Consider the following 23,096-nt stretch of genomic DNA (forward strand, 5'->3'; position numbering starts at 1 on the left):
GAATTATCTGCAACTTAATGTGAAAAAGACTAAGGAGCTGGTGGTAGACCTGAGGAGAGCTAAGGTACCGGTGACCCCTGTTTCCATCCAGGGGGTCAGTGTGGACATGGTGGAGGATTACAAATACCTGGGGATAGGGTTGACAATAAACTGGACTGGTCAAAGAACACTGAGGCTGTCTACAAGAAGGGTCAGAGCCGTCTCTATTTCCTGAGGAGACTGAGGTCCTTTAACATCTGCCAGACGATGCTGAAGATGTTCTACGAGTCTGTGGTGGCCAGTGCGATCATGTTTGCTGTTGTGTGCTGGGGCAGCAGTCTGAGGGTAGCAGACACCAACAGAATCAACAAACTCATCCGTAAGGCCAGTGGTGTTGTGGGGATGGAACTGGACTCTCTCACGGTGATGTCTGAAAAGAGGATGCTGTCCAAGTTGCATGCCATCTTGGACAATGTCTCCCATCCACCATATAATGTACTGGTTGGGCACAGGAGTACATTCAGCCAGAGACTCATTCCACCGAGATACAACACAGAGCGTCATAGGAAGTCATTCCTACCTGCGGCCATCAAACTTTACAACTCCTCCCTTGGAGGGTCAGACACCCTGAGCCAATAGGCTGGTCCTGGACTTATTTCCTGGCATAATTTACATATTACTATTTAATTATTTATGGTTTTATTACTATTTAATTATTTATGGTGCAACTGTAATGAAAACCAATTTCTCCCGGAATCAATAAAGTATGACTACTACTACTACAACAACATTCCAAAGATGTATGGGTTAGGGTTAGGGTTAGTAAGTTGTGGGCATGCCTTGTTGGCACGAGAAGCATGACAACACCTGTGGCTGTCCCCACCACAACCTCGGACTGTGTTGGTCGTTGATGCAAATGACATATTTCACTGTATGTTTCAATGTACATATTACAAATAAAATTAATCTTTATCTATTTTTGTAAACAACTTCTACAATAAATATGCTGTTCGTTCAAAGTAAAGGTACAACCAGTAATCACATGGGCAACATTTATAATTAAAGCTTTAATAAGACAGCAAAGATGATATCAGTATTTTTAACCGCAAACAAGAGGAATTCTGCAGATGCTGGAAATTCAAGCAACACACATCAAAGTTGCTGGTGAACGCAGCAGGCCAGGCAGCATCTCTAGGAACAGGTACAGTCGATGTTTCAGGCCGAGATCCTTCGTCAGGACTGACGTTTCAGGCCGAGACCATTCGTGTCCTGACAAAGTGTCTCGGCCTGAAATGTTGACTGTACCTCTTCCTAGAGATGCTGCCTGGCCTGCTGCGTTCACCAGCAACTTTGATGTGTGTTGCTATCAGTATTTTTAATGAACTTTATGCGCAGTCTATTCTATGGTTTGACTTGAATTATAGAATTTAAAATGTGTTGCTTGCAAATGGTGTGGTGAACCAGATGTACTTTATGACATGTGCCACCTTTCACAGCCCTTCATTTAGTGTTATTTTTATTCAGAGGAACAGCACAGAACAGGCCCTTCCGCCTCTTCGAGCTGCACTGCCCAACAACCCACTAATTTAACCTGAGCCTAATCACAGGACAATTTACAATGACTAGTCAACCTGCTAACTGATACATCTTTGGACTGTGGGTGAAAACGGGAGTACCTGGAGGAAACACTCCAGGTCATGGGGAGGACATAAAAACTTACAGACAACAGCGGAGTTGAACTCTGAACTCCGATACCCTGAGCTTCAATCGTGTCACATTGACCACTATGCTACAGTGGTTATACTACAAGATTCAGAAGTTAAACATACTCTAAAAATGTCCTGTCCTTTTTCAGTTCAGAGGATTACAATGCTGCTCTTGCTTCTTTGCTGAGGAATTTCAAAGAAGAATTCCATAGATTTGTCATTCCCTGTTTTATTATGCACGGAGATACAACAAGCCATAAAAAGGAAGGTTACCCTCCTTACAGGTAACATAACAATAATAGCACTGCTGTTGTATTAAACTGTCTTTCTTTAACCTTTAAAATACTGAATTGTATTCATTTGTCTTGCAATCCATCTTCCATCCTTTATTCTGGCATCTTCCCCTTTCTCAGTCCTGAAGAAAGGTTTTGGCCCAAAACGTTGACTGTTCATTGCCACGGTTGCTGCCTGACCTGCTGAGTTCCTCCAGCATTTCATGCATGTGATTTGTATTAAAGTTAATTTTTGTACCAATATCAATTAACCACATGAGCACAAGCGTAATAGATGATTAGGCTTTTTTATGTGTAATTGTATCATATCAGCAACTATGAAGATATAACTTTTTGCAAATTAAAGTGAAATTATTTACCATCAATTACTTAAAATTTTCAAGAATACTGTTTATTTATATACATAATGATGATACCATCTAGTGGTAGCTAGAAGTGTAAAAAACATACACTCAGTGGCCACTTTATTAGGTTTCCAGTTCAAGATGGTGCTCGTAAAGCACAGTGATGATTTGCTGACAGCAAGCACATCTTTTAACTATTTTATTAATCACACTTTTTCTCAAAAATGATCACTGCAATTAATAATCTGTAGCTTCCTTTCGGAATCAAGCTTTTGAACTGCCTGTACAGCCTGGCATTTTTGCAATGTGAACAGAAATCACAAAGGTGCAGGATGGTGACCGGGTGGCATATACAGTCCGAATCAAAATGGTGGAGCCCTGGCTCCAGCATGCTGAATGAGCCAAATTTTGACTACTGGAGCAGACATGGAGGTGATTTGAAGCAGCAGAACTAATGTGAGGCGGAGTGGAGGCTGTGGGGCACAAGCCTGAGAGTGAGGAACAAGCTGAGGTTTGACCCATTTAAGGCGCCGAGCCAGATCTAGGCAACAGGTTCCAGGCCCAAGAGCGTATCAAAGTGGCAAGGCCCGGGACCGAGACCGAGGAATGACCAGGCCAGGTTGAAAGAGTCAGGGTGTCATGACCGGAGGCTATGGATGAGCGAGTGTTCAGCGCGCTATTCCTCAATGTTAGCTCATCTCTGCACTGAACTGAGGTGGTGTCCTGCATCTAGCAGACTCCTAGATCAGCTGTGAGTAGCTTCGTGGTAGTGGACTCACTTTCATGGACATCAGTTCTGAATGTTAGTTGCTTATTTTTATTGTTTGCACAATTTGCTTTTTTCCCGCAAATCGGGTGTCTGACAGTCTGCTTTTTAATGGGTTCTATTTGGTTTCTTTGCTTTGTGATTGTCTGTACGGGGACAAATCTCAAGGCTTATATAGTATGCATACATTAATAATAAAGGTACTTTGAATTTTGAACATTACTTCTGTACATTACTAATCAGTCAATCATGTGGCAGCAATTCAATGCATAAAATCATGCAGACACAGTCAAGAGATTCAGTTGTTGTTCAAATCAAACATCAGAATAAAGAAGAAATGTGATCTAATTGACTTTGACCATGGAATGATTGTTGGTGCCAGAAAGGGTGGTTTGAGTATCACAAAAACTACTGATCTCCTGGGAATTCCATGCACAATAGTCTCTAGAACTTACAGAGAATGCTGTAAAAAACAAAAGACATCCAATGAGTAGCAGGTCTGTGGAAAAGAATGCCTTGTTAATGAGAGAGGACAGAGGAGAAAAGTTAAAGGGCAAAAGTTTAGGGATAACATGAGGGGGAACTTCTTTACTCAGAGAGTGGTAGCTGTGTGGAACAAGCTTCCAGCAGAAGTGGTTGAGGCAGGTTCGATGTTGTCGTTTAAAGTTAAATTGGATAGATATATGGACAGGAAAGGAATGGAGGGTTATGGGCTGAGTGCAGGTCGGTGGGACTAGGTGAGAGTAAGAGTCCGGCACGGACTACAAGGGCCAAGATGGCCTGTTTCTGTGCTGTAATTGTTATATGGTTATATGAGAATGGCCAGAATTGTTCAAGCTGACAGAAAGGTGACAGTAACTCAAATAACCACACGTTACAACAGTGGTGTGCAGAATAGCATCTCTGAATGCACAACATGTTGAACTTTGAAGTGGATGGGCTACAGTAGCAAAGACCACACTGGATTCCATTCCTGTCCTTAGTAATGTGGCCACTGCGTGTATATTAAAATAGTGTTTTGAAGAATCCATAGGATATCAAGGATCAACATTATTTGGATTACATGGATTAGAAATTTGTTGTGGTGTATTGGTCAGGGCTCGACATCCAACAAAAATAACATTCAACAATTATAAAGAATAAAGATTTATATAAAAAATAAAGTTAAAGGTTAATGTATAGATATGGAATAAAATGTGCTTAAATATATAAATACCAGCATGTATTTACAATGTAAACACCATTACAAAAAGTGGTTTAAAGTGTTTACAGTGCAGTGGTGGGAGGGGGGAATATTAGAGAGAGGAGTAGAGTAGAATAGTTGATCAGATTAAGTAGAATAGTTGATCAGATTAACTGCCTGGGGGAAGAAACTTTTAAGATGGCATGAAGTTTTAAGTTTTAATAGCCCTATAGCACTTTCCGGAAGTTAGCTTTTGGAAAAGGTAGATAGTGTCCATAGTGACTTTTCCTGTCTGCTTTTTTGTCTTGGACACATTACAAGTCCTGTAGTGATGGTAGATTGTATGCAATGAACATTGTAAGATAGTTTTATGTTTAGGAACAATACTTCAGAGGTTTCTACAACAGATGAAATTTTGGATGTTGGTTTGTTTATTTATTTTATTGAGATACAGAGTGCAACAGGCCTTCCAGCCCTTCGAGCCACACTTCCAGGCAACTCCCAATTTAACCCTAGTCCAATCTCAAAACAATGTACAATGACCATTTTACCTACTGACCAGTACATCCTTGGGGTGTGGGAGGAAACCGGAGCACCCAGGGGAAACCCACAGAGTCGTAGGGAGAACATGCAGATAGACAGTAGCGGTAATTGAACCTGGGTTACTGAGACTCTAAAGCATTGCGCTAACCACTATGCTAACAATTTATCCTTTGCTTTTTCATGATTATATAGCAAAGAGTTCTTCTTAACTTAGCAGTCACAAGTGTCAATCAGGAGCGGTGCCTACCATTGTCAAGGATTCCCCCCCTCCCTCACTTACATCCCACAGTCTCTTGCAATCCCTACCAACAGGCAGGAGATACCATAGCATTAGGATAAGAACTGCTAGAATGAGAAACAGCTTCTTCCCCTTGGCCGAGAGGCCTCTGAACTCCCTGCCACCACCCAGGTTTCATCACACAAGAAGTGCCAGTAGCACTATAATGTTTACTCTTTAACTTGTGTCATAAGTGCAGCTTATTATCTGTTAATTTATTTGTGGTAACATTACTTTATGTGTTGTCTGTGAGTTATATGCACTGTGTTGTCCACCTTGGTCTGGAGGAACATTGTTTTGCTTGGTGGCATACATGTGTACAGTTGAATGACAATAAATTTGCACTTAAGTAACTGTTAATATCTTGTGCATTGTAGCATTCACAACACCCTGTATCTAGAGGTTAATTGCCCTACAGTTGCCCCACCACTCGTACTTGTTCCATGTAACAAGCGGAACATTGTAGACTTTGGAGAGAATGCAGAAGGTAATGAAATATTTTATACACTCAATTACAATTAATCCAGTGTACAATTTGTTTGTTGGATCTTAATCATTTTTTCTAATTATCAGAAGCTTATAAATTATTACCTGTAGTAGGGGAGTCTAAGACCAAAGGGCACAACTTCAGAATAGAGAGACGTCCCTTTAGGTGAAAGATGAGGAAAAATTTCTTTAGCCAGAGGATGGTGAATCTGTGGAATTCATTTCCACTGACAGCTGTCATTGGATCTGTTTAAAGTGGAGGAAGATAGGTTCTTGATTAGTAAGGGTATTAATGATCACAGAGAGAAGACGGGAGAACAGTGTTGAGAAGGATAATAAATCAGGCATAATGGAATGGCAGAGCAAACTCAATGGGCTGAATGGCATAATTCTGTTCCCGTGGTCTTAACTGAGTTGTCCAGATTAACTAGATAAACTGTTAAGTATTAGATATCTGCTCTAGGGTCCTGGAATCTTCTGATAATGAATACAACTGTTCACAGACAAGTTGGAGACATCAAAGTTCAAAGTAAATTTATTATCAAAGTATATATATGTTACCACTTACAACCATGAAATTCATTTTTCATAAGACCTTAAGACATAGGAGCAGAATTAGGCCATTCAGTCCATCGAGTCTACTCTGCCATTCCATCATGGCTGATCCCAGATCCCACTCAACCCCATACACCTGCCTTCTCACCATATCCTTTGATGCCCTGTCTGATCATTAAACTTTCAACTTCTGCTTTAAATATACCCACGGACTTGGCCTCCACCGCAGTCTGTTGCAAAGCACTCCACAGATTCACCACTCTCTAGCTAAAAATTTCTTCCTTACCTCCATTCTAAAAGGTCACCCCTCAATTTTGAGGCTGTGCCCTCTAGTTCTCTGGATTCTGTCCAAATACAAAACATCTTTTCTGAAATATGGGTCCAAAACCATTGACAATACTCCAAGTGCAGCCTGACTAGTGTCTTATAAAGGCTCAGCATTATCTCCTTGCTTTTATATTCTATTCCCCTTGAAATAAATGGCAACATTGCGTTTGCCTTCTTTACCACAGACTCAACCCATAAATTAACCTACTGAGAATATTACACGAAGACTCCTACGTCCCTTTGCAGCTTGGATGTTTGAACTTTCTCCCCATTTAGATAATAGTCCTCACTATTGTTCCTTTGACCAAAATGCATTATCATACTTTTCCTAACACTATATTCCATCTGTCACTTTTTTGCCCATTCTTCCAATTTGTCTATGTTCTGCTGCAATTGCACTGCTTCCTTAGCACTATCTACCCCTCCATCTATCTTCATATCATCTGCAAACTTTATCAATTCTATTATCCAAATCATTGATAAACAATGTGCAAAGCTGCGGTCCCAATACTGACCCACTAGTCACTGGCTGCCAACCAGAAAAGGCCCCCTTTATTCCCATTCATTGCCTCTAGGCCATTCCTCTATCCATGCCAATATCTTTCCTGTAACACTATAGGATTTTATCTTGTTAAGCAGCCTCATGTGTGTGCACCTTATTAAATGCATCTGAAAATCCAAGTAAATGACATCCTTTGCCTCTCCTTTGTCCACCCTGCTTGTTACTTCCTCAAAGAACTCTAACAGATTTGTCAGGCAAGATTTCCCTTCAAATCATGCTGACTTTGACTTATTTTATCATTAGTCTCCAAGTATCCTGAAACCTCATCCTTAATGATAGACTCTAACCCTTACCCAACCACTGAAGTTAGGCTATCTGGCCTATAATTTCCTTTCCCTTTGCCTTCCTTTCTTCTTAAAGAGTGCAGTGACATTTGAAATCTTCCAGTCCTTCAGGACCATGTCAGAATCAAGTGATTCTTGAAAGATCATGACCAGTGCATCTATTATCTCCTCAGCAACCTCTCTCAAGACTCTGGGATATAGTTTATCTGGTCCAGGTGACTTATCCACCTTAAGACCTTTCAGGTTGCCTAGCACTTTTTCCTTTGTAATAGCAATGGCACTCAGTCTAGCTCCCTGACACTCACAGACCTCTGACACACTGTTAGTGTCTTCCACAGTAAAGACTGATGCAAAGTGCCTATTAAGTTCATCTGCCATTTCTTTGTCCCCCATTACTACCTCACCAGCATCATTTTCCAGTGGTCCAATATCAATTTTCACCTCCCTTTCAACTTCCAATTCGCTAATTGGATAATTCCAACTGCAAATTGGCTAATTTGCCTTCATATTCATCCTTTTCCTTCTTATACCTTTTAAGTTGCCCTTTTGTTGGATTTTAAAAACTTCCCAATCATCCAACCTCCCCTCACTTTTGCTACACTATCTGCCCTTTCCTTGGCTTTTATGCAGTTCTTCACTTCTCCTGTCAGCCACGGTTGCCTACCCCTGCCATTTGAGAACAACTTCTTCTGTGGCACATATCTATCCTGCGCCTTGTGAACTATTCCCAGAAACTTTAGCCAGCTCTGCTCTGCCCCGCTAGTATCCTTCTCCAATCCATCTGGATAAGCTCCTCTCTCGTGCCTCTGTAATTCCCTTTCATGCCATTGCGATACAGATACATCTGACTGATGCTTTTCCCTCTCAAGTTGCAGTATGAATTCAATCATATTATGATCACTGTCTCCTAAGGGTTCCTTTCCATTAAGCTCCCAAATAAGATCTGGGTTATTACACAACACCCAATCTAAGATAGCCTCTCCCTGAGTAGGCTCAAGCACAAGCTGCTCTAAAAAGCCATCTCATAGGCATTCAACAAATGCCCCCTCTTGCAATCTGACACCAAACTGATTTTCCCAATCCCCTTGCCTATTGAAGTCCCCCATTACAATTGTGACATTACCCTTATTACATGCGTTTTCCAGCTCCTCTGCAATCTCCTGCGGGCATTCACAGTAAATACAAAGAAACAAAAATAATAAACAAAATAATAATAATAAATAAATAAGCAATAAATATTGAGAACATGAGATGAAGAGTCCTTGAAAGTGAGTTCATAGGTTATAGGAACTGTTCAGTGTTGGGGTGAGTGAAGTTGACTGAAGTTATCCCCTCTGATTCAAGAACCCAATGTTTGAGGGGTAATAACTGTTCCTGAACCTGGTGTGTGGGACCTAAGGCTTCTGTATCTCCTTCTTTATGGCAGCAGTGATAAGAGAGCATGGCCTAGATGGGGCAAGTCCACCAAGATTTCTATGGATGGAAAGCTGTACATTGAGGGAACCTGTATTCAGCCCTTTCGGATGTCAGATCAAAATGCATTACACTATTACAAAATACAAAGGTCTACAAAATTATGAGGGGTATAGATAGGGTTAATGCAAGCAGGCTTTTTCCACTGAGGTTGAGTGAAACTAGAAGGGGAGGTCATAGGTTAAGGGTGAATTTGAGGGGGAATTTTATTCAGAGGGTGGTGAGAGTGTGGAACGATCTGCCAGCACAAGCAGTAGACGTGGGTTTGATTACAACATTTCAGAGAAGTTTAGATAAGTATGTGGATGGGAGTGTATGGAGGGCAATAGTCTGGGTGCAGGTCGATGGGACAGTTCTGCACTGACTAGATGAGCCAAAGGGCTTGTTTCTGTGGTGCAGTGCTCTATGACTCCATTATAGTATAGTGCTGACTAATGTCCATAATGGTGCTGAAGTGGTCTGAATACTCAAAACAACTGGGCTTTATAGTCATTGGTTTAAAAATTCAACTAGTCCAGGACATGGTGTGTTCTCTGTTGGATTATGAGGGTTGACTGTGGGAGGATATGGAGGGCCCAGTAATTCCAGAGAGTTATTGTGTATAAGATGATGAGAGGCATTGATCGTATGGATAGTCAGAGGCTTTTTCCCAGGGCTGAAATGGCTAACATGAGAGGGCACAGTTTTCAGGTGCTTGGAAGTAGGTTCAGAGGGGATATCAGGGGTAAGTTTTTTACACAGAGAGTGGTGAGTGCGTGGAATGGGCTGCCGGCAATGGTGGTGGAGGTGGATACGATAGGTCTTTTAAGAGACTCCTGGATAGGTACATGAAGCTTGGAAAAATAGAGGGCTATGGGTAACCTTAGGTAACTTCTGAAGTAAGTACATGTTCGGCCCGATATTGTGGGCCGAAGGGCCTGTATTGTTCTGTAGGTTTTCTATGTTTCTATGTTTTCTATATTTCTATGTTTCCAGATAATTTTTCTGAAATTTTTTTATCCAAAGAGATAATGAGATTGATTATGCAACATAATCTCACTTCCACACTGATGTTTGCACCTAGGTCGAACATAAACCATACAATATTACAGCACAGTACAGGCCCTATGGCCTACAATGTTGTACCAACCTTTTAACCTACCTTAAGATCAATCTAACCCTTCCCTCACACATAACCCTTCATTTTCCTTTAATCCATGTGCTAACTGAGTTTCTTAAATGTCCCCAATGTACCTGCCTCCACCACCAGCCATGGCAGCTCATTCCACACACCCACCACCCCATGTTGAAAAAAACTACCTCTAACATCCCCCCTATACTTTTCTCCAATCACTTTAAAATTATCCCTCTTTATTTTAGCCATTTCTTCCCTGGGAAAAAGTCTCCGGTTGTCCACTCAAACTACGCATCTTAGAATCTTGTACACCTCTATCAAGTCACTTCTCACACTCCTTCACTCCAGAGAGAAAAGTCCTGGCTTGCTCAAGTAGCTTTGTAGATGCTGTTCTCCTGCTGAATACAATCCCCACTTGAAGCAGGAATGACAAACGGTTCAACTTCTTATACATGTACCCAAATAAACATTATTCAAGGACAAGTGATAATTAATTGTGAGGAATTTAAAGGGTTTCAGCACTAATAGCTTTTAGTGTCTACAAGGGTCGCTACCTGATGGTTGAGGCTTTAGAAATTTAGAGCTAATTTTTCTCACATGTAAATGATGTTTAAATAAATCCAATTTATTTTAATGTTATTGCAGGGCAAAGAATAGTTAAAAAGGTCATGGTTCAGAATATTTCTCAAGATGATCTGGAGGTATCCTTTCACTGTAATTGTATCGACTACTCCAGGAATTCCGAGGGTCGTGTGAAGGTATTGATTGCTCATAACTGTGGGCCTGAGCCTTGTGTTCTGCTTTTATTTACCTCTCCTCTTTTATCCTTTATGTTAAATGAAACTGCACAAATGAAAGGTGTGCAAAAAGTGTAATCATAGTTTCTAATAATCCTTATGATTGAGGGGGCCATTCATCCCATCAGGGCAATTCCCATTCACAGAATAATCTATTCACCTCCTGTTTCCCTGTAACTTGTTTCCCTCATATTCCTTCAATTTCACATTCAGTTCTGAGACCAACCACCTGCAAGATTCAGCATTCGAGATTGTTGAATGTCATTTCCTGTACATAAGTCTAAAGGGGAATGAAATAATTGTTACTCCTGCTCCTTTGCAGCACAAAAAACAATAAGATAAAGAAAGTGATAATAATAAAAAACATAATAATATAAATATGTAAGATAGTTTATATACATAATTGATTCTTTGACCAGAAAGTGACGATAGGCACAGGCGGGTCTGTACATAATGTGACTGGCAGGAAATAATAAAGTAGTGGTCCAATCACAAACAAGAAAATCTGCAGATGCCGGAAATCCAGAGTAACACACACAAAATGCTGGAGGAACTCAGCAGGCCAGGCAGTATCTATAGAAAAGAGTACAGTTGACGTTTCGGGCCGAGAGTGTTCTGCTGAAGGGTCTCAGCCCGAAACGTCGACTGTACTCTTTTCCATAGATGCTGCCTGGCCTGCTGAGTTCCTCCAGCATTTTGTGTGTGTTATAAAGTAGTGGTGGTTGGGGGTGTGGAGGGGTGGGTTAGTGGGTGGGGGTGTTGATCAGCCTCACTGCTTGGGGAAAGTAACTGTTTGTGAGTCTGGTGGTCGTGGCGTGGATGCTACGTAGGCTCCTGATGTGAGTGGGATAAACAGTCCCTGAGCAGGGTGGGAGAGACCCTTCATGATGCCACTGCTTCTTTTCAGCACCTTTCTGTATATATTTACTTGATGACACGTAAGCTGGTGCTGGTGATACGTTGGGCATTTTGACTACCCATTGAAGAGTCTTCCTGTCCACCACAGTGCAGTTTACATTTAGCCAGTTAACCCATCCGTGCAACCTTGGAAAGCAGAACACCCAGAGGATAACGATATGGTCATGGGAGACACATACAGACTCTGTATGGGGAACACAGCAGGTCAGGATTGATCTGGGTCACTGGAGCTATGAGATAGCCACACTACCTTTCATACTACCCTCTTAACACTTCATATAAATCCGTACCCAAATGGTGTTGTGTGAAATCAGCTTCATGGGTTTGGGGCATGAGGACAGAGGCACTCACAACCGGTATGTCAGTTAACCATTTATTTACAGGACAAGACAAACACTAGACATTCAGTAAACCCTGCAAGTTACACACAAATACAAATACTTATTTGAAGTGTGTGCTCAGGCCCTCTCTCTCTACTGCACACTTCCACTGCTTTTGCAGTACTATTCACAACTTGATCCACGGTGGTCCCCCATGCCAGAAAGGTCTGGGTGCTTTCAGCACGCTGGATCTGTAGTCTACCAGCGCTGTGATGTCAGCCAGTGCAAGAGCTGCAATGCTCTTTAAACGGCTCAACCCCTAGTTAGCAAGGAGTAGTGGTTTTCAATGAATAGATAAGACTGACACTGCAACAGATGATTCAGGGGATGAGCTTGGATTCACTTACCCTCTCTATTTGACCTCAACATATAAGACAAATGGCTTTTCACCACTTGTCTATTCCAGTGGAATCCTAATGGACAATCATCTGGAAATCAATAGTCTCGCTTGTTTAGAATTAAAATTATGATCAAGATCAAATTGCCTTTATTTGTCACACGTACATCAAGATGCATTTTGGTTGCATCAAATCATATCACCAACGTAAGTGTTGCCACACATCCAGTGCCAACATAGCATGCCCACACTCACAAAGCCTAACTTGTACGCCTTTGGACTGTGGGTCAAAACAGGAGCACCCAGAGGAAACCCACGTGGTCACGGGAAAGTGTACAACTCCTTACAGAGGTGGGAATCAGACCGCAATCTTAGAGCCAGCATGCTGTAAAACAATTATGTTAATCTTAGAGAGTCGTAGAACACTACAGCGCAGAACCGGCTCTTTGGTCCATCTAGTCCATTGCCAAACTATTAATCTGCCTAGTCCTATAGACCTCTACCCGGTCTATAGCCCTCCATGCCCCTCCCATCATTGTACCAATGCAAATTTCTCTTAGATGTTGAAATCAAGCTTGCATCCACTACTTCCGCCAGCTGGTTGTTCCACATTCTCACCATCCTTTAAATTAAGAAGCTCCTCCTCATCTTTCACCCTTAACCCCTGACTTCTAGTTAGTCTCACTCAGCATCAATGGAAAAATCCTGCTTGCATTTACCCTATCCGTACACCTCATAATTTTGTACACCTCTATCAAATCTTCCCTCATTCTCCTATGCTCTAGCGAATAAACTCCTAACCTAGTCAGCCTTTCCTTATATTCAGGTTCTCAAGTCCTGGCAACATCCTAGTAAATTTTCTCTGCACTCTTTAAATTTTCTTGATACCTTTGCTGTAGGTAGGTGACCAGATTTGCACGTAATACTCCAAATTAGGCCTCACCAATGTTCAACGTAGCATCCCAACTCCTTTACTCAGTATTTTGATTTATGAAGGCCGATGTGCCAAAAGCTCTGTTTACAACCATATCTACCTGTGATGCCAGGTATGAAGGGTCTCAGCTCAAAACGTCAACTGCTTATCCCCCTTCATAGATGCTGACTGACTCGCTTAATTCCTTCAGCACTTTGTGTTTGTTACTCTAGATTTCCAGTAACTGATAGATCTGTTGTGTTTATGAAGTGTTTTTGCTTCTTGCTGAAAAATGGCCAAAGACACTTGGAGAGGTACATGAACAGAATAGGAGAATGATGTGGACCAAATGTGGGCAAGTGGGACCAGCTTGGATGGCAATCTTGGTTGGCATGGACCAATTAGGTTGGAGAGCCTGTTTCCCTGCTGCATGACACTACCTCATAAGCAGGAATTAAAAGGGAAATTTTAAAACAGAATTACAATAATTACACAGGATATATAATGTAGAACTAAATCATTTTACCCAACTAGTCAGTGCCAGAGTTTATATTGAGCACAAACCTCAAACTGCTTTCACCTCTGACAGACCATGTCTATTTGACCATCCTTGCCTTAAAACTGCTCCTTAAATTCATCTTCCTATGTGTCACTGCATGTAGTAACAATTCCACATAGAACACAGAAATCTTCAGCACATTACAGGCACTTCAGTCCACAATGTTGTGCCGACCACATAATCTACTCTAGAAACTGGCTAGAATTACACTATCGCATAGCCCTCTATTTTCCTAAGCTCCATGTACCTATCTAAGAGTCTCTTAAAATACCTTATTGTATCTGCCTCCACCACAGTCACCGGCAGTGCATTCCACACACCCACCACTCTCTGTGTGAAAAACTTTCCCTTGACATCCCCTGTGCTCCTACTTCCAAGCACCTTAAAACTATACTCCCTCATGTTAGCTGTTTCAGCCCTAGTAAAAAGCCTCTGACTATCCACACAATCAGTGCCTCTCAACATTTTATACACCTCTATCAGGTCACTTATCATTGTCCGTTGGTCCAAGGAGAAAAGGCCAAGTTCACTCAACCTATTCTCAATAAAGCATGCTCTCCAATCCAGGCAACATCCTCGTAAATATTTTCTGCCCCTTCTCTATAGTATCCACATCCTTCCTGTGGTGAGATGACCAGAACTGAACACAGTACTCCAAGTGGGGTCTGACCAAAATCTTACATAGCTGTGACATTACCTCACGGCTCTTGAACTCAGTCCCATGGTTGATGATTGCCAACTCACCATACACCTTCTTAACTACAGAGTCAACCTGCGCAGCCGCTTTGAGTGTCCTATGGACATGGACTCCAAGATCTCTCTGATCCTCCACACTGCAGAGTCTTACCTTTAATACTATATTCTGCATTCAAATTTGACCTACCAAAATGAACTACCTCACACTTATCTGGGTTGAACTCCATCTGCCACTTCTCAGCTGACTTCTGCATCCTATCAATGTCCCGCTGTAACCTCTGACAACCCTCCAGACTATCTACAACACCCCCAACCTTTGTGTCATCAGCAAATTTACTAACCCACCCTTCTATTTCTTCATCCAGGTCATTTGTAAAAATCACAAAGAGGAGGGGTCCCGAAACAGATCCCTGTGGAACACCAATGATCACCAGCTTCCATGCAGAATACGAGCCATCTACAACCACCCTTTGCCTTCTGTGGGCAAGCCAATTCTGGATTCACAAAGCAAGGTCTCCTTGGATCCCAGGCCTTACATTCCGAATGAGCCTTGCATGGGGAACCTTACCAAATGTCTTACTGAAATCTATATACAATACATCTTCTGTTCTACCTTCATCAATGTGTTTTATTACATCTTCATCACTCTCTAAGGAAGACTTTCCCCATGATTAGATTTAGGAATGGCTGTGTTATATTTAGACATTATCTTATTTGAATTGTGTAACATTATGTATATACAGTCAGTGGTAACTGTTGTACCTAATAATGTGGCCACTGAGTGTATGTTCCTGGTTTCCTCTGCTGTAGCCCATGCACTTGAAGGTTTGATGTGTTGTACATTCAGGACGCTCCTCTGCACACCACTGTTGTAATCATGGTTACTTGAGTTACTGTCACCTTCCTGTCAGAATGAATCATTCTCAATTTTTGCCTTAAGAACTGCTGCTCACCAGATTTTTTTTTTGTTCTTTGCACCAATCTCTGTAAACTCCAGAGACTGCTATGTGTGAAAGTGCCAGGAGATTAGCAGTTTCTAAGATACTCAAACCACCCCATCTGGCACCAGAAATCATTACATGGTCAAAGTCACTTAAATCACATTTCTTCCCCATTCTGATATTTTATGTGAACAACAAATGAACCTCTTGACCATGATACATAGTTTTATGCTTTGAGTTGTTGCCACACGATTGGCTGATTAGGTATTTACATTAATGGGCTGAGGTACAGGTGTATCTATTAAAGTGGCCACTAAGTATACATTTATAGAGAGTCAAACCATCACTACCAGATTTATTTAACCCTTCATCTCCAGGTTTTTGTGGTCTTCTCTAAATGAATCCTTAATGAACAATATTACAGCTGAAATCAACTCTGCTGGATCCCGGAGGTCCCTTCCAGCTGCTGAGTTTCCTTCGAGCCCTTCAACCAGGGGAAGCTCAGAATCTTGTCTTTTCCTTCACACCAACTGCAAGTAAAATGGTCAGCTTTTTACTGTTCTTTATTTAGTTTATTTGCATTAAGTTGAATTTTTTTTAAATGATGGATTATTGATTGTCATTTTTTGTGTGTAGTTTTTGATTGATTCTACTGTATTTCTTTGTTCTATTGTGAATGTCTGCAAGAAAATGAACCTCAGGCAGGTACTTGGTGACATATACAAACTTCGATATTAAATTTACTTTAAACGTTGAACATGAATAATGTATTTCACATTAGAATATGGAACAATATTACAGCACAGTACGGGCTCCGACCTGTTAACCTACTCTAAGATCAATCTAACCCTTTCCTCCCACAAAGCCCTCCATTTTTTGGAGAAGTATTTGTTTCGGTTCCGATCAGAGAGTTCCATACTATAGTATATTAAAAGCAGGGAACTACACTGACCTTCACTGTATACCTGGGATCCAGGCAGGCACTGAGCGTGACAGTGAGGAAAGCTCCAGGACAGATGCTCTGAGGAGATACTGATAGCGACCTGTACAAGTGTGCTTGTAGGTTTCATATTCTCCAGAGCTGTATATCACACTCAGCGTTATTTCTGTTCTGGCTGGGGGTAGGGGTGGAGGCTCCTTTTCTACCTGACTAGCCTGGGAACTTCTCCAATGATCAGAACACAAATTACCCTGGAAATCTGCAATAGAAACAGAATGGTGGCTATACTCTGCACACCAGGTGGGATCTGTGGAAAGGGAACCAAACTTATTATTTTATATCATTGAACATTCATCAGAACCCAGACAACAACATGAGATTATATCACTGTTCCAGAATCAAAATCAGCATCAGGTTTAATATCATTGGCATACATCATGAAATTTGCTGTTTTATGACAGCAGTACATGACAAAAAAGTTATCAATTACAATAAGAAATATATATTTAAAAAATTAAATGAAGTTACTAGTGCAAGAAAAGATCTTATACTCTCCCGCCATAGAAAACATCCTCTCTATATCCAAGCTATCAAGGCCTTTCACCGTTTGATAGGTTTCAATTAGATCACCCTTCATTCTTCTGAATTCTAGTGAATACAGCCCCAAAGGCATCAAATGCTCTGTATATGACAAGTTACTTAATCCTGGAATCATTTCTGTGAACCTCCATTGAACCTTCTCCTGTTTCAAGACATCCTTTCTCAGATAAGAGGCCCAAGACTCCAAGTGAGGCCTCACCAGTGCTTTACAAAGTCTCAAGATTGTATCCCTGCTTTTATATTCATAGCAGTCGCCTTCCTCACCACAGGCTCAACCTGCAATTTAACCTTTGGAGAATCCTGAACAAGCACTCCCAAGTCCCTTATGTGCTTCAGTTTTTTGTATTTTCTCTCCACTTAGAAAACAGTCAACCCTTTCATTTCTTCTCCCAAAGTACATGACCATACACTGTATTCCATCTGCCATGTCTTTGCCCATTGTCCTAAGTCTTTCTGTAGCCTCTCTACTTTCTCAAAATTACCCGCCCCTCCACCTATCTTCATCTCATCTGCCAACTTTGCAGCGAAGCATCCAAAACAGTGACATTAAGAAGAATTGATTCCAACGCCACTAGTTACCAATTGGAGAATGCCTCTCCTCTGCACTTGGGTTCCATTGAATACATTGTGACACGGGGACTGCTAGGCTTGGTAACCGCTTATTCCTTCGGGCTGTCAGCCTAATGAATACCCTGCCACCACCAAGGTTTCATCACTAGGATAATGAGCTGATTACTGTTTACCTGTGCTGCACACTACATGCACTTTGCATTATAGTTTATTAACTTATTAGAGGTAATATTTTGTTTTATGTGCTATTTTTACAATGTCTCCTGAGATGGTGATGTGCCTCTCATGTGAGATGTGGCAGTCTTGGGGGAACTCCCCTCTCCCGCAGAGTCACATCTGCCAGAAGTGCATATGGCTGGGTGATCTGGAAGACCGTGTAAGGAAGCTGGAGCAGCAGCTGGATGACCTTCGAACATAAGGGAGAATGAGGCCGTCATAGACGAGAGCTACAGGGAGGTAGTCACACCTAGGCTGTCGGAAGCAGGTCGTTGGGTGACAGTCAGAGGGGGGAAAGCGAAGGTGAGCAGACAGGTAGTGCAGAGCACCCCTGTAGCCATTCCCCTGAATAATAAGTTTACCGTCCTGGATACTGTTGGCAGTGACGACCGACCAGGTGTGAGCCACGGTGGCAGGGCCTCCAGCACTGAGTCTGACCCTGTGGTGCAGAAGGGTGGGACGGAGAAGAGGAGAGCTGTCGTCATTGGAGACTCTATAGTCAGGGGAGCAGACAGGAGATTTTGTGGACATGAGAAGGACACCCACATGGTTTGTTGCCTCCCGGGTGCCAGGGTCCGGGATGTCTCTGACCGGGTGCACGACATCCTGGTACGAGAGGGAAAGCAACCAGAAGTCGTGATACATGTTGGGACCAACGACATAGGCAGGAAGAGGGATGAGGTCCTGAAGTGTGAGTTTCGGGAATTAGGCAGAAGGCTGAAGAACAGGACCTCAAGGGAGACGTTCTCAGGATTGCTGCCAGTGCTACATGACAGAGATGGTAAGAATTGGAGGAGATGGCAGTTGAATGCGTGGCTGAGGAGTTGGTGCAGGGAGCAGGGTTTTAGATTCTTGGATCATTGGGATCTCTTCTGGGGAAGCTGGGACCTGTACAGATTGGATGGGTTGCACCTGAACTCGAGGGGGAGCAATATCCTTGCAGGTAGGTTTGCTAGCATGGTTCGGGAGGGTTTAAACTAATTTGCGAGGGGGATGGGACCCAGAGTGATAGAGCAGTGAAAGAAGGGCATGGAATAAAGCCAGATCTAACATACAGAGAGGCTTTGAGGAAAGAGAAGCAGAATAAACGGTGTAAAGACAGTAAGGTAGAAGGGCTGAAATGTGTGTACCTCAATGCAAGAAGCATCAGGAACAAAGGTGATGAACTGAGAGCTTGGGTACATACATGGCATTATGATGTAGTGGCCATTACAGAGACTTGGCTGGCACCAGGGATATGGATTCTCAATATTCCTGGATTTCAGTGCTTTAAAAGGGATAAAAGGGGGGATAAAAGAGAGGAGGGGTGGCATTACTGGTCAGGGATACTATTACAGCTACAGAAAGGGTGGGTAATGTAGCAGGATCCTCTTTTGAGTCAATATGGGTGGAAGTCAGGAACAGGAAGGGAGCAGTTACTCTATTGGGGGTATTCTATAGGCCCCCTGGTAGCAGCAGAGATACAGAGGAGCAGATTGGGAGGCAGATTTCGGAAAGGTGCAAAAATAACAGGGTTGTTATCATGGGTGACTTTAACTTCCCTAATATTGATTGGCACCTGATTAGTTCCAAGGATTTAGATGGGGCAGAATTTGTTAAGTGTGTCCAGAATGGATTCCTGTCACAGTATGTGGACAGGCCGACCAGGGGGAATGCCATACTAGATCTAGTACTAGGTAATGAACTGGGTCAGGTCACAGATCTCTCAGTGGGTGAGCATCTGGGGGACAGTGTCCACCGCTCCCTGGCCTTTATAATTATCATGGAAAAGGATAGAATCAAAGAGGACAGGAAAATTTTTAATTGGGGAAAGGAAAATTATGAGGCTATAAGGCTAGAACTTGCGGGTGTGAATTGGGATGATGTTTTTGCAGGGAAATGTACTATGGACATGTGGTCGATGTTTAGAGATCTCTTGCGGGATGCTAGGGATACATTTGTCCTGATGAGGAAGATAAAGAATGGTAGGGTGAAGGAACCATGGGTGACAAGTGAGGTGGAAACTCTAGTCAGGTGGAAGAAGGCAGCATACATGAGGTTTAGGAAGCAAGGATCAGATGGGTCTATTGAGGAATATAGGGAAGCAAGAAAGGAGCTTAAGAAGGGGCTGAGAAGAGCAAGAAGGGGGCATAGAAGGCTTGGCGAGTAGGGTAAAGGAAAACCCCAAGGCATTCTTCAATTATGTGAAGAAAAAAAGGATGACAGGAGTGAAGGTAGGACCGATTAGAGATAAAGGTGGGAAGATGTGCCTGGAGACTGTGGAAGTGAGCGAGGTCCTCAATGAATACTTCTCTTCGGTATTCACCAATGAGAGGGAACTTGATGATTGTGAGGACAATATGAGTGAGGTTGATGTTCTGGAGCATGTTGATATTAAGGGAGAGGAGGTGTTGGAGTTGTTAAAATACACTAGGACAGATAAGTCCCCAGGGCCTGATGGAATATTCCCCAGGCTGCTCCACAAGGCGAGAGAAGAGATTGCTGAGCCTCTGGCTAGGCTCTTTATGTCCTCGTTGTCCATGGGAATGGTACCGGAGGATTGGAGGGAGGCGAATGTTGTTCCCTTGTTCAAAAAAGGTAATAGGGATAGTCCGGGTAATTATAGACCAGTGAGTCTTACGTCTGTGGTGGGAAAGATGTTGGAAAAGATTCTTAGAGATAGGATCTATAGGCATTTAGAGAATCATGGTCTGATCAGGGACAGTCAGCCTTCAGGAGGGTGAACCCACGAAAAGCATCCAGCCCAGATGAGGTACCTGGCCGAGTACTAAAGACCTGTGCATACTGTGTTTTAACTCAGGAAAAGAGCAGTTTCCACGTGCTGTGAAAATTCCAACCAAACGTCATCGAGATGAGTAGAGTGAGGCAGGCATGTCAATTGTAGGGGCTGCAGGCCCTTCCTTGTGTCACCAGTAATGGTACCCACCAGCTCACCTTGAAGCTATGAAATCTCCAGCTTCATGGATGGGAAAGGTGCTTTATGGGCCAAATGGGATTAACTCAAATAGGAATCTTGGTCAGCATGGACAGTTGGGCTGAAGGGCCTCTGTCTGCCCTTGTGACTCTCTGACTCTATTACCATCCTGTAGTAAAGGAGCCAACTCCACCTTAGATGGTCTCAAGCCCAACTGTAAAAGAAGGGGAGTTGGGCATGGGGCTAGTAAATCCATCCCATAAAAACCCAGAGCTGCAAAAACGCCAACAGAAGCTCCAAAGACCTCATCCCGAGAGAGGTTGGCTCTTCATCGAGAATGTGTATGCAGTTATGTGGTGAAGGCAGAAGCCGTGGGGCCAATCAACCATCAGCCCAGGACAGAGGGCTCTGGCAAGCTGCTATCTGTGGCCTATGCCCATGTAGGGGTGATGGGACTTAAGAAGAAGAAATAAAGAAGCTGATAGGAGACAGTAGCTGCAGCAAAAATGGTCTGAAGATAAAGATAATTATGTTACAGGTATTTACAAACACGAGATTCTGCAGACTTTAGAATTCTTCATGTCCTGATGGAGAGTCTCAGCCCAAAACATCAGCTCTGCCTGACTGCGGAGCTCCCCATCATTTTGTTAATGTTGTTTACTTTGGCATATGATGTAACTAACATCTATATGGAGAGTCTATATGCTGGGTGGATTTTTGATGAGTTACTGAGTGAATATAAGCGCTTTCTTTTTGCAGTTGTCTACTTTTAGATGTCCTTTCATTATAATATGAAATTCAGCATTTCTTCATAGTTATAGAACGAATTATCTCTTGTCACTAACATATCACAGTTACCGTGCTCCATCGTCTGTTCACAGTTCTATGAATCGATGGAAATTATCACAGTGAAAGCCAGCTGCTCCCTGATCCTGACTGGATCTGGTGTAGACCCAGTAATTTCCTGCTCTGTGGAGAAAGTACTGGATATGGGATACGTTCTTGCAAATCAGAAAAGAACAGTAACATTTCAGGTGAGTGACACTGAGGATATGTATCTCCATTTAGTTCCCCATGGACTTCTCTTCATTCCTTACTGGAAGGGACCAAGGTTCTTTGTTGTTCACAGTGCTCTGAAACATGAGCTATGAAGGTGAGTGACAACTAAATCTATAAAATAACACAAGGAGGACATCCGGCCCATCAGTATGTTTCTAGCACAGCAGGAGGCCTTTCGGCACATCAGGCCTTGAATGATTCTTACAAGAGCATTCCAGCTGGTCCTACCACCCATCCCATTGCCTTCCCCCTAATCCTCGCCCTCTGGTTTCAATGAGATCCCTCCTCTTTCTTCTAAACTCCAGTGAATACAGGCTCAGAACCATCAAATGCTCCTCATAAGTTAACTCTTTCATTCCCAGGATCATTCACATGAACATCCTGTGGACCTACCCAATGCCAGCACCTTGTTTCTTAGATAAGGAGCCCAAAACTGCTCACAATACTCCATGCAGTCAGACCAATGCCTTATAAAGCCTCAGCATTACATTCGTGCTTTTATATTCTAATTCTCTCAAAATAAATGCTAACATATTACTTGCCTTCCTCGCCACCATACTGGATATATTGGATCATACAAAAACAATCACATTGTTGATTGTCACTGGACCTGGTCCTGCTGAACTTGCACTTTACATTCAACCTGATTTTATTCATTTATTATTTTGACAGTTGCAAAATGCCACGAGGCTTCGTGTCATGTTTGATGTGAAGTTGGGGAGCCTGTCTTACAGAAAGTTTAAAGAGCAGCAAGAGTTACCATCCTTCCTAACATCCAGTGAAATAGCTGTTTCTTTAGTGGGTGAGTACTTATTAATTCTATTAATAATGCAAAAACATTTAAATCTAGAAAATTTACATCCAAACATATTCATTTTTCCCCTCCCCCTTCCCTCTTCTTTAATTCCCCACTCTGGCCTCTTAGCTCATCTCCTCACCTACTTATCATGTCCCCATGGCGCCTCTCCTCCTTCCTTTGTTCCCATTGTCCACTCTCCTCTCCTATCAACCAAATGCTGGAGGAACTCAGCAGGTCAGGCAGTACCTATGGAAATGAATAAACAGTCAACTTCTCAGCTGAGACCCTTCTTCAGCACTGGAAAGGAAGGGGGAAGATACCAAAGTACAAAGGTGGGGGGAGTGGGAAGGAGGATAGCTGGAAGATGATAGGTGAACCCAGGTGGGTAGGAAAGGTAAAGGCCTGGAGAGGAAGGAATCTGATAGGAAAGGAGATTGGAACAGGGGGAAAAGGAAAGAGGGGCCACAGGGGGAGGTGATAGGCGGGTGAGAAGTGGTAAGAGGCCAGAGTGGGGAATAGAATATCTCTCGGCCCAAAATGTTGACTGTTTACTCATTTCCATAGA

General features: G+C 42.6%; 1 protein-coding gene across 1 annotated transcript in view; it reads left to right on the forward strand.

Moving 5' to 3' along the window:
• Positions 1 to 23,096, forward strand: part of cfap74 (cilia and flagella associated protein 74) — a 404,620-nt gene that overhangs the window by 354,458 nt on the left and 27,066 nt on the right. Inside the window, exons 30-35 of the mRNA XM_072244753.1 lie at positions 1,835 to 1,969; positions 5,469 to 5,578; positions 10,538 to 10,593; positions 15,858 to 15,977; positions 21,555 to 21,707; positions 22,405 to 22,534. Coding sequence (XP_072100854.1) covers positions 1,835 to 1,969; positions 5,469 to 5,578; positions 10,538 to 10,593; positions 15,858 to 15,977; positions 21,555 to 21,707; positions 22,405 to 22,534 — 704 coding nt within the window. The remainder of the gene's footprint in view (positions 1 to 1,834; positions 1,970 to 5,468; positions 5,579 to 10,537; positions 10,594 to 15,857; positions 15,978 to 21,554; positions 21,708 to 22,404; positions 22,535 to 23,096) is intronic.

This window comes from Mobula birostris, chromosome 27 (genome assembly GCF_030028105.1).
Source record: "Mobula birostris isolate sMobBir1 chromosome 27, sMobBir1.hap1, whole genome shotgun sequence".
Lineage (NCBI taxonomy): Eukaryota > Metazoa > Chordata > Chondrichthyes > Myliobatiformes > Myliobatidae > Mobula > Mobula birostris.